A 12444-nucleotide genomic window follows, 5' to 3' on the forward strand; every position below is an offset into this window, starting at 1 on the left:
CTTGGTTGAACTGAGAGTTTGTGTGTGTGAGACAGTGCAGACAATGTTCATTGTTGAAAATGACTGGCCTGTGGTTTTAGTACTGTAGGAGTCAATTTCTGTCATTATCATGTTGGTGTGTGACATTTACAATAAAGCTGGCTGAGCAGAGGTGTGGGTGTGTGTGTGTGTGTGTGAGGAAGGGATGGGTGATGTTCATGTGTGCCCATGTGTATGATGTGGCTCTTTGCGGTAACACAGTAAAAAATGTGGCTCTTGGTCTGTGACTGGTTGGCCACCCCTGTCATACTGCAATAAGGGAACCTAGCAAGAATGAAGCTACTTCTGTTAACCTTAAGTTATTACATTCCATTAACACACAAGTCACCTGTGATGCCAAAGTGTGGCTGACAAACATCATGCTTCAGTGGCTTGGGTAAACCTATGATTTATTAATTTTGAGGAAAAGTAGTATTGGCAGGTGTGATACTGTATGTGGTGAATGGCTTGTTGGTAAGAACCAGCTGAAACCTCAATCATGTCATTATATGTGCCCAATGATAGTTAGTACCAACTCAGACGCTGGCATCTTAATGCTGTGCATGATTTTGCTCTCTCATTTGCAGAGTACACCCAGATACACTTGAATGCAGGAGCTATTGTCTCGATAAGTCATGTGAGAGGCTGCTCCACCAGTTAATGAAATTCAGCAGCATCGTGACTGCATATTATGAGATCGATTATTTTGTTTCATATATGAATGTTTCAGGGCAATATTCAATGTATATTTACAAGGTGACTGTGATTTATAAAAGGTAAATTGTGTAGAAGTTCGCATGGCAGGTTTTGCAATTTTTTTGCAGCATACACATTTTCCCCATTTTTTTTGCTGTGTGCATACTTTAACACTCAAGTCCATACAAAGTGTTACAAATGAGTCTCCAGGTTTCCATTCCATTCCCATGTGCTCAGGAAAATACATATACAGTGTGTATGGTTTAAGTATTGTCCAAAAGATGGGTGGAGGGTAGTTTCTATTTACAAATCTGAATAGTACAATTTATCCGGGCATGCATAAGTCACACTACCATAGAACTATCATCAATAATAATAATATCAAATACAAATGTATTTACATTTAAAATAAACTGCACTAAGTGCAAAAACAAGAAACAGTACACCTTCACATATGATGGCTAAATAAAAACAGTAAACAACTTTAGTTATCATTTGTTTATCCATCACTTTTTGAGAAAAAGAAAATTATATGGAAAATACATATCCACCTATCAACTGCCTAATCAAAATCAGAGTCCGACTCCCTTGAAACCCTATTTGAACAGGATTGGGCACAAGTCCATCCCAGGGCAAACCATTTCATAGATGGACCAATTTACAGTAGCCAAAAACATTTCTTTAGGAAGTGGAAGAAAACAAGAACACCCTGACTAAAATCCTAATTGACAAAAGCCAAACCTGCAAGCTCCACACAATGAGAGAGTGGGCAGGGATTTCAGCTCATTCTCTTGCAACTATGAAATGATTTGCAAAGATGATAAATAACAAAAAACAGTTTTACTTACTCCTAACTCAGAGGAAGACAGAAAGCATCCATCTAGCTTGAACTGCGAAAAACAGACAAATTAATGTATGGCAAATTTGTACATATACTGATTTCTGGGTTAATTATTTCTCAGAGATTAATTCTTTAAATGTAAAGATTACTATTACTTTATATTCTGTGAAATGACATTCAGTTGCTAAACTGCCTAATTGACTAAAATGCTAAAAATATCAACACATGGACCAAATGCATAAATAATTAGAAGGCTGATTTACCACAAATGTGAAATCCTCCATTCTACACCCAACCCCCATTGACTTGATTTATTAGATTCATGCAGATGTCTTTATAATAAAAACAAATTAATAACACTAAACTAAAAGGGAACAAAAAGCAGATCACTGGTGTGTGAAAGAACATAAAGTTAACAAATAAAACAATTGTCCAGGTGTTTGGGGTTTAGATCACACATCCACATTCAGACATTATTGCCAAACAAATAGAAATAGCAGCAACATTGCTAGATGGCACACACATGAAAGAAATCATAGGACTATACAATACCATCTACATTAAAAATAAAATTCCCAAAAAAAAAAAAAGAACTTAAAGAAAATACTCACCTTAAGGAAAGCTGCTTTGGAGGAAAGGTGAAAAATGGTTGCACACCGATGATTCCAATGGAAAAACAATGGATTGCCATCAAGACTGAGCTAGAATGTTAAAGAAAACATGGCAGTGTTAGTAGCTATCAGAGTGTAAGCTAAACTGTAAAAATGAGAAGTATAAAATGTTCTTTTAAAACAATGAAATAGCTAAAAAAATAAAAATAAAAAAATGCAATTTTATATTTAGATGTGCAGTTCATACCAGATGTAATGAGCTATAAGTGGTAGAGAGGATCAATAGTAAAATCTAAACAGACCTTTGACCTGACAACCTTTGTGAAACATCAACTACTAAATAATGTGTGGCATCTTCAAGACCTTTGTTACTGTTTACATAAAATGTAATCCTTTATTCTTCAACAGCATAAAATGACCTTTTTTTTTGCTTTATTATTTTTTTTTAAACATACAGGCCATTTTTAAAGATGGATTATATAGTCCCTACATTGACTGAACCCACTTAATGTAATTTTAAAGTCACAAAGAACTGCAGCCTAACTTGGTAGCTCTAGGATGGAACAAAACCTGGCTAGGATGGCATCATGCTGCCCCCTCATTGTTTACTTGATCAAATTATTTGACATTCAAAATAAAATAAATAAATAAAACATGTAAAAGGATACTGAAAATGTTTTTCTTCCAACTTCAAAAAATAAATTGTTTGGTCTCCCTAGCAGCTTACTTTGAGCAGGAAAAGCATTTACAACTAATGTTAAGTGCAAGGATTAATATAAATATCCATACAATTTCACTAATTATGAAAGAAGGCAGGTTTTCTTAAAATCTATTTGTTTAGAATTAATTGATAGTCGACAGGTTTCAAATATAGAAGTAAATAAGAAAATTATAATTATACTGTATATAACTGTACTATGTTTTACTGTTTATGGCATGAACAGCACATCACTTTAACAAGTAGTAGAGTATAGTCAGCTGGGTCCCAGGTTCAACTGATCCCTTGAGCACCTTTCTGTGTTCTTTAGGTTTTCTCCAGAGTGTCCAGTCTCCTACACACCTCAATTATATGCGGATGAGTTTATGGACCACCCTAAATTGGCTAGCTATTGTCAGTTGGGATTAAATTGTATGCACAAATGTGCTCAAGGAGGTTTGGTGAAATTCCACCAAAAAAAGAAGGAACAGAAACTGTATACTTTGCGGCCTTTATAAATGCATGTAAATGTCAAGAACTGTGCTGTACCCAATATTAGGGACAAATTTGTGTTACCATTTTGCTGCAATACAGTGGATAGATGTTATAATTCAGATCCAAACTAAAAAACACAAACTTGTTTTACTCAGTCTGGAAAAATTCACATTTTAATTATGACAGTTAAAATTGGGCTGTGGTTTCCTTTATTTCTGAATTTTTCCTTTTATTTTTCAGCATGTCATTAAGCTTTACTTTTCATCTTAAACTATAACACTGAGATTCTGATTATATTGTATAACTGTGGGGCCATTCCCTGTGGTACAGGACGCAAAAATGGCTACGATACTTTTTTCCTTACTGAAAAAGAACAAAAAGAAAATTGTACTGCTTGTGGCATAATTATATTAAAACACATTCTTTTCTGGATTAAGTAGATACTCTTGCCCAAAATGATTAAATTAACTGGGAAATAAAGTGTCAGTGGCAACTTTTAAACACAATTTTATTATTCAAGAATGGCTATTTTTATACAGCACTATTTTCTTGTTGAAACGTTTAACCATATATTTAACAAATAGGAAAGGCACAGCCCCAAATATTTAAAAAAAATGTAATTATTTTTCTAAAATAATTTTTAAAAAGTTTTATTCCACTACATTACAAAACTTTCAGTCAGGATAGACTGACATTCTTTTTTGTTTCCATTTCTACCTTCCTTTTTCTATATACACCAGTTAACAACTGCACCTCCTATTTCCCACCTGCCACCTGAGAATTCTCTCTCATATATTTTATGCAAGCCTCTTTTAATTTTCTAAAGGTTGTATTTGAGAGAACTTGTCATACAAATGACCTTGCATTAAAAGTAGCCTAAACATTTTTCCTTAAAGAAAAAGAAAAAGAATAAAAAAACACACTGTAGGCATCCCTGGGTAGAAAAGTACAATAGTCAACAATGGCAAGTTCAGACATCAGGTAACAAGCCAGAACAACCCCATACACCTCCATTTTAAATTTATTTATTTATTTTTAAACACCATGGCTTACTTGTTAATTACCACAAGACTGCATAGATGTTCAAAAAATATCTCGATTTTGGTTTCATGATGCAATACACTTATATTGTATTATGAAATTTGCCATTGTTAATCCAATCTAAACAGACTTGCTTTATCAGAGCACTTTTGCTTTCATTACAAACAGTTAATATTATGTAAAGTATGTGTCACTTCTGTAACTACATCATTTGTTCGGTGGTCGGTGATGATGTAAAGGCTGAAATCAAGCACAGATTATGAGTTAGAGAGCCAAAGCCAAGGTAAATGAAATTTTGACTCATTTACCAGTTTTTAAATCAAATAAAGTTAATGTTGGTCTTTCTTGCCCATAGCAAAAGGGGAATTCACTAATTCAATACCTGTTATTAAATTGCTCAATGATACATTTTCTGTATTTTTCAGACAGCTATGCGTTTCATGAGGCATTACAATTAACAAGTTGAATATTCCTCATTTTTCACAGCACCATGCTACATAAACGGATTCTCCTCCTCAACATATGTTATTGAAAGTATTACTGCCAAGTGTGAGTTGGAGCTGTATGTAGCAGAGCATAATTATGATATTATAGCAGTAATGGAAACCCAGCTAAATAACAAAGATGGGGATGAGTGTAACAGAGGGATATACATTTTTTAGGAAGGATAGACAGAACAGAAAAGGAGGTTGGGTTGCTGTTTATGCCAAACAGAATTTAAATGTAAGTCCTCTTCAGTTGGACGATGAGCCCCATCTTAGTGAGGATATGTGGCTTCGCCTGGAAAATATTAGGGAAAGAGGTCTTATTTTAGGAGTGTGTTATAGACCACCCAATGCAGACAGTAATTTCAACAAAGATCTTTTTAGTAATATCAAAAAGGCAAGTTTACAAGGAGATTTTACAGTCATGGGGGACTTTAATTATACAAATATTAATTGGCATAACATTGCAGATGGAGAACCAGAAGAGCAGGAGTTTTTAGAAGTACTCAGGGACAGTTTTTTTAACATATTTTTTATGTTAAAGCACCAACACGGGGTGAAGATTGTCTGGCTTTAGTATTTTGTAATAATCAAGATAGAATTGAGGGTGTAGAAGTGACTGAACCACTAGGGCCAAGAGACCATAATAGAATACAATTCTCAGTATTTTGTAAGAGTGCAGATGCAAAGACTCAAATTGTTAAATTGAACTTTGGTAGGGCAAATTTTGACCAGATGTGACAAAGTCAAAGTAGGATAGATTAGGATAAGTGTGGAGACAGTCGAGGAGCAGTGGAACACGTTTAAAAATGTTTTAAATGTAATGCAGGACAGATACATAACTAAATTTGGAATTAATAGGAAATTTTTAAAAACTCCACAGCGGATTAATAAAGATTTAAAAAAGAAGTTGCAAAGGAAAAAACTGCTTTATAAAAAAGGCATATATGACTAATGACTGCAAAGTGAATCATAGAGCGTACGAGAACATGAGAGCAATCATTAAGAATAATATCAGGGAGACTAAAAGCCATTTGGAGAGGAATATAGCAGATAAGGCAAAAGAAGACCCTAAGAGATTCTTTCAGTATTTTAGTAGTAAAAGAACAGTCAAGGAGGAGGTCAAGTGCATCAGAAATAGTAAAGGGGAATTAAAAGATACAGACAATGAAATAGCAGATGCCCTAAACTTACATTTTTCTGAGGTGTTCACAAGTGAGCAAGTCCTTTTACCAACCCAACAGAACATTCTAAATTTTAATTATTATAATTGATTTAATTGATTAGATAAAGTGTATGTGCACAGTCAAATTGTATTACATTTATGCTGTCACCCATTCAGTGTCCTGTCAGAAATATCAGATGCTGTATATATTTAATGTTTATTACCATGCCAAAAAAATTACAAACAATGTAGGTATTTTATTTATTTTCATACACCTCTGATGGGTTGTTATTGGTCCAAAAAAGTTATAAAATTAATTGGTTATAAATATGTCATTAACAACAAAACAACACTTTTAAATAAAGTTCAAGTCGCTAAAAAAAGTAAGTGGTTAAATATCACCTACTGTGTTAAGAGAGTGCAGCTGGGACAAAGGGGCAAGCTTGGAATGATCTATCAGAATGTTGTACGACAGGTCAAGATGACGTAAAGATGACAAGTGCTCCACACCTACAACATTGCAACCACAAATATTAGGAGAACACTAATGAAATGGCCTTAAAACACAAAAATTAAATGCAACTATAGAACAACTATTAGTGAAATTAACAGTGATATTACTAATAAATTACAACATTGTTACTCCACATAGGATATTTTTTAAGCAATAGCACAGTACACCAGGGCTTCAACTAATGACCATTTTGCTAAATGATTAATTGGTTTATTAGTAATTAGATTAACCAGGAGCTTTAAAAAATGGCATCTCTGTACAAAAGTGTTTAATTCAAAGGAGAAAATCTTTTATTCTTTGAACAATGCTATCCTTCATAATAGAAGTATACTCTATTTGCCAAAAATTGTGAATAGAAACAAGTCTTATTACTAATTGTATGTTCCAGTTTAATGATTTAAAGACTGTAACAATTGTTAAGATTTGACAAAAGTTGTCTAAAGTATAATGTTCAATTTTAACTATTAGATGGCAGCAATAATTACAAAACCAACTGTGTCTTGCTCACTTTAAGCCTCCATTTTCCTTTTAGTTCAGCATAAAAAAATAAGCCATCATTATTATTAAAAGAATTATTCTGCGAAAGAAGTTTTGCATACTGTTAATGACTCAGATTCTGCACTGTGAGAAATTTGACCAGAAGAAATGCAAATAGTGCTGCAGGTGTTTCTGAATTTCTCCTAAACACAAGAGGAAGAGAGATGTCACCATCAGTCTGATGTGTTTTCTTTTTAGGTGCTCCCACATCACAGTTGTGCTCTCATGGCATGCAAGCTCATCTTTACAGATCTTGTAAGACATGGACTTTTTAACTAGATGTGAAGATGAATTTATTATGACTCCATACTTTTGAAGTATGCTTTTGAATTCTTTAGTTTTCAACCCTCCACCATACCTTAAAATGTGATTAATGATACTCTTGGTCAAGCAAGTGTCACAAGTAATACACAAGAAGGCAACTAATCAGTAAAATCATTTGTTGGCAACTATTATTACCACCAGTTATTTTAGATGACATCGATTAGTTAATTATAGTATTATTATTAGTTGATTATTATAGATGACATTTATTAGCTCTATAAGTACAGTACACTATTAAAGACAGCTATAAAATAAATAGGAATGTGGGCATTTTATTTTGTACATCTCCATCAATAAATAGACTGCAAAAAGAATAGTGTGTAAATATGTACAGCAGTAAACCTAATCTAACCTGATAAATACAATTAATTACAAGTGCAGTAAGAGGAATTGTAAATAAAATCGGACACTTGCATCTTATTCTTTCTGTCGACATGTTTATTTTTATGTTTTATTTTTAGCTAACAAAAAATGAAATGTTCTACTACATTTAATCTTTATACCAGCACAGTCTTATATTTACAGAGCTTACTTGGCATCGAGACTTTTTGAAGCAGGCACAGAACTTCACTAAGAATATGTTTTGTCTATTCTCCCTGTTGTTATTTTCATGGACAAGATGTCAAGACACTACTGAAACTTGGAAAGTATCTAGTCTGGGGACAGGATGAGGTCTCTGCTGTATGTGTATGCTCAGGCTAGCAGGTTATTTTGTGGCAGAAAAGTGGGATCAGGGTGCAAGTGTTTCAGGGACTGCTAAAAGATATCGGGACTTGGAAGTCCTTGAAACTTTAAAGATCTTTCTTGAGAACTGGAAGTTAATCTACCATCCAGTAGTAAGTGAAATGTAAATAAATAAAGCAAATTCTTACTGGCAAAAAGGAAAGCAGGCCAAAAAAGTAAAAGGAACCAAAACAATGAGAGGTGAAAGTGTGCTTGGCAGTGTTCCTAATAAGACACAAATGAGTAAAAGCCATTGTACCTGCTAGAAAAAAATTATAAAACCTAGTGAATCCAGATTTGGTGGGATATCACTTGCTTTTTTGATTCTTTAAGTTCTCTTGTGTTTAGAATAGTTTAATAAAGCTACTTTATTGTGAATAATGTATTTCCCATTCTTATTATGCGATGTACCAAATGCTACAGTGAATTTTCAATTGTCAATTCAAGACTTCTACACAGATTTGTTCACAATTGTTATGATGTCATTAAGTTATGAACACAGGCAATAGAAGAAATCTGTTTTTTGATTTAAATGGAGTTTAAATTAAAAATAGGATGCAGAATGATTAATGAGGACCAACACTTGAAATGTTATTGGTTAGATGATACCTTACAAATAGCACGCAATAGTGATTCATTAAGATGCAACGTCTGGCAAACACAAGCAGCTGTTGACTGATGAACAGAGGAAACTGTATCCAAATAACTGACCTTGCAGATGATATGTCAAAATTGAATCAATCAAATCACAGTTCAAAATGAAAAATGTTGGAGGGAAAACCTCCCTACTGTTTTGGTGGATTTTTTTTTTTTTTTTAATTTTTGTGCCTGAAAATATTTAAACATCTTCTCAGTCGTGGTGTTTGTTTTTCAATTTTCATTCCAGGATAAAATTACTACATATTGGAGAACCCAAATCACAAGAAAATATTTAAAACAGTGCATCATTAACTGAGTTGAAATATTTCACAGTTGATAGCATTTTCCTAAGTCCTATTTCATGGACTATTTAATTGCTTGCTAAACCAAATATTATAAAATGAAATTCAATTAACATTTTTTTTAAGTTAGTTTTAATGTGGTAAGTTGAAAAGAACTATGTGTATGGGGAAATTTGCCACACTGTTAATTAGGATGTCTCATTGATCCAGAATCCTAAGTTAAACTCCCATGTCCATCTCATTACCCATGTGGAGTCTTATGGGTTTTTTTCCTTTGGGTACTCTAGTTTTTCTCCCACATCACTAAAGATGTGTTGGTTAGGTTGACAGGCTATTCTAATTTGTTCCTGTGTATTATTTTTATATTATTTTTGTGTTATTCATTAGTGGCCTTTGCTGAAAGTAAGCTACACCTTCCCAGCATTACTACAGTGGCATTTTAGTGATTTTTCTCATAACTTCTTACCATTGATGCTCTCTAATTCATTGTTCCTGAGGATAAGGCTTACTAGCTTAGTTCGACAGCTTAGACTCAGCACTGGTATGGTTTGTAGAAAGTTGTACCCCAAATTCAAGTGCTCCAATTCACTGAGAGGCTAAAAAAAGAGAAAAATAAATAAAGCTGTAACTACAAGCAGAATATAGCAGATATGTCTTTGATCAGCAGAGAATTCTACTGTATCAGTAGTATTAGTAGTATTGTCATGTGTACAGAGTGTACTGCAGTGACATTCTTATTCACATGTTCAACAAACACATTTTGTATCAAGGAACAGATATAAGCTATTCTTAAGACAGACAGACTACAACAGAAATTCCACTGCTTTTCAGAAGCACTGCAAATGAAAGTGACCATTTGGTATGGTACAACTTAAGGCTGTTTGTCTTGGCTCAAATATATTTAGTTTACTTGCTTTTGTTTATAAACAATTTTGACTATTGCTATTAATTCAGTTTGTTTTGCCTTTATACATTTGTAAATTCATGATTTTCTTTACTTTTGTGTTTCTATGTAATGTTTATGTTTTGCCCTGTTTCCTGCATGTAGAACCTAGACGGCCACCTAATTATGCAGCTGGATCAGGCACTTCCTCTTTTCATTGTGTCACCAAAGCCAACTGACCAATCACACTTGCTCAGAGGGACTGGATACCCAGACCGTAATATTTTATAATATGGTAAATTACGTTTTTGCATGCATGAAAATGTTTAACTACATAACCTTGTAACTGGCAGTTTCTAGAAAAAACTACAAAAAAATATTATTTTCACTCTTTGTATTCTGTCGGCCATTTGCTTTGCAAGACTGGAGCAGATTAAGCACATACACGGCTGAGGAAAAAGAAAAGAAGTTCTGGACAAAGGAATTTCAACCTATATATAAGAGGCATGACAATAGTAGCTGCTCTCATTGGTCTTTATGATCCCTTACTATAAGAACAGCAGCAACGGATGACCTTCCACTCAACAATTACAGTTTAAAATGTAGGTTTAGCAGTTACAGTTACATGGTCACACGACTCCAAATCTAAGTGATAAAGGTAGTAGGCTCTCAGATTTTTCCTTTACTACAGAAAACATGAAAGCCAAGAAAGAAACTCAAACTATTCCCATACTGACATATCATCAAGATTTACTGTAAACAGTAAATTCTTTATATACACATTATTCATGCTATAAGGACATTATTGTTCATACTATGTTCACTTTCATGTGGAGCACAATATGAAACATATAATATAGACATACTAAAAATTAAGCCACAACCTATGCAAACAAACATTTATCATTTTTATGCAATCACTAGTCCTGGGTAAAAATAGCAATTTTCCAATTAATCGTTATTTTTCATTTAAACTATTCGATATCAGTTCCTAAATTCCTCAAGATCGATCTTGTGAATCTTTATCCTGCTCAATTAATATATGTAGATTTTTGCTTATCTTGATTTTTTGCGTCCGATTCAGTAGATGTCGCTAATGCATCTGTTAAGGCTTTCTAAGAACCATCACTTTATTATCTTGTATAAAAGGGTGTGTCCTCTTTAACTGAAATCATTGTCTTCGACACATGAATCAGAAGTGCAAACAGCTGAACATCCAGGGCAGTAGATACCTACATGACAATCACCCATTAAAAATGACTGGGTACTTGTGGCAGATGTGTTGCAGACAAGCGCGCTGCATACCAGTCACAACGAGAGTAACCTCGCTGCCTATATGCAGAGCTGCCGAGATGACTCACTGTTGTTTCTAGGATTTGCAATGTGCTGTTCCATTGCGTGACTGCATCAATCACAAGTTTTTGTTTTGGCAAGCAGGCTCGGGCAATATAACGTTTGAAAATAAAACTATTATCTATATCATCTCTTGTTTGTTGTTTTGTTCCCGTTTCACCAGATAAACTCCAATATTTTTGCTCTATTGTTTATCTTTCTCAACTGTCCTCTGACAGACTAGCTTTGAATCTATGCTTAGATCAGTGTTTTTCAACTGCCAGTGTGGCAGAAATTTCATGCCAGTCTGTGAAAGAGTTATTACCGCTTATACGCCTGGATCATGTAGCAGAGTGGAGCGGGACATCACTGCCAGGGACAACAAGTATAGGTAGTAGTGTGTGGGATACATACTGTTCACCAAGGAGATGTGGAGGGACCCGGTTCACTCTTTTGATGATAGTACGTCGTTTTGCTAGTATTGTGTCAGCTTGCCTGTTGACAACACATGCATATTGTTTGCAAATACTTTTGTTGTGGTATTTCGGAAAGCAAATTATTGTTAATTATTCTTATTATGGAAAGAAAAAAAACAAAACCTTTTAACCTTCTTTAAAACTGAAAACGATAATCAGAACTAGTGATGATACCAAAAGTAAGCCAAGTACAAGTGCTTCAAGTTTAAAAGAAAAGGTGAAAAAGAAATGTGTTGATATTTTCGAAATGTACAATAGAAACCAAAACAGAAAATAAATCTTTTTTAGGCATTAAGACTACTTAAAGCTACTTATTTTCTACTAGTTATTAGTGTGCGAAGACTTTTTCAGCCCTATCACTGACATTTGTAAAAACAAAACAGAGAAACCGAATTTATGTCAATGCAGCACTTCTATCGGAGGCAAAACTGCAGCCAAGGTTATCAAGTATTCCTTGCAAAGAAGCAATAGCAGATTTGGGACTAGATTTATCTGAATTAAATATTGCTCTCTAAAAATTTTACCCTACATTATGATTTTTCTAACAGATTATAGTTTGAATTTGTTACTTCTAAATAAACACAGTGTGCAAGGGCACCTCATTTCTGTCCCATTCTTACAATTATCAGTTTATTTTTGGTTCTGATTTTTTTTTCTTTTTTACA

The 12444-nt window shown here is 33.8% G+C and overlaps 1 protein-coding gene across 2 annotated transcripts in view; it reads right to left on the reverse strand.

The window, feature by feature from the left end:
• Positions 1-12444, reverse strand: part of stk11ip (serine/threonine kinase 11 interacting protein) — a 115243-nt gene that overhangs the window by 68816 nt on the left and 33983 nt on the right. For both annotated transcript variants that reach the window (XM_051931349.1, XM_028807570.2), the window contains exons 8-11: positions 9555-9684; positions 6456-6559; positions 2167-2256; positions 1563-1604 (exon numbers count right to left, since the gene is read on the reverse strand). In XM_051931349.1, coding sequence (XP_051787309.1) covers positions 1563-1604; positions 2167-2256; positions 6456-6559; positions 9555-9684 — 366 coding nt within the window. The remainder of the gene's footprint in view (positions 1-1562; positions 1605-2166; positions 2257-6455; positions 6560-9554; positions 9685-12444) is intronic.

This window comes from Erpetoichthys calabaricus, chromosome 8 (genome assembly GCF_900747795.2).
Source record: "Erpetoichthys calabaricus chromosome 8, fErpCal1.3, whole genome shotgun sequence".
Lineage (NCBI taxonomy): Eukaryota > Metazoa > Chordata > Cladistia > Polypteriformes > Polypteridae > Erpetoichthys > Erpetoichthys calabaricus.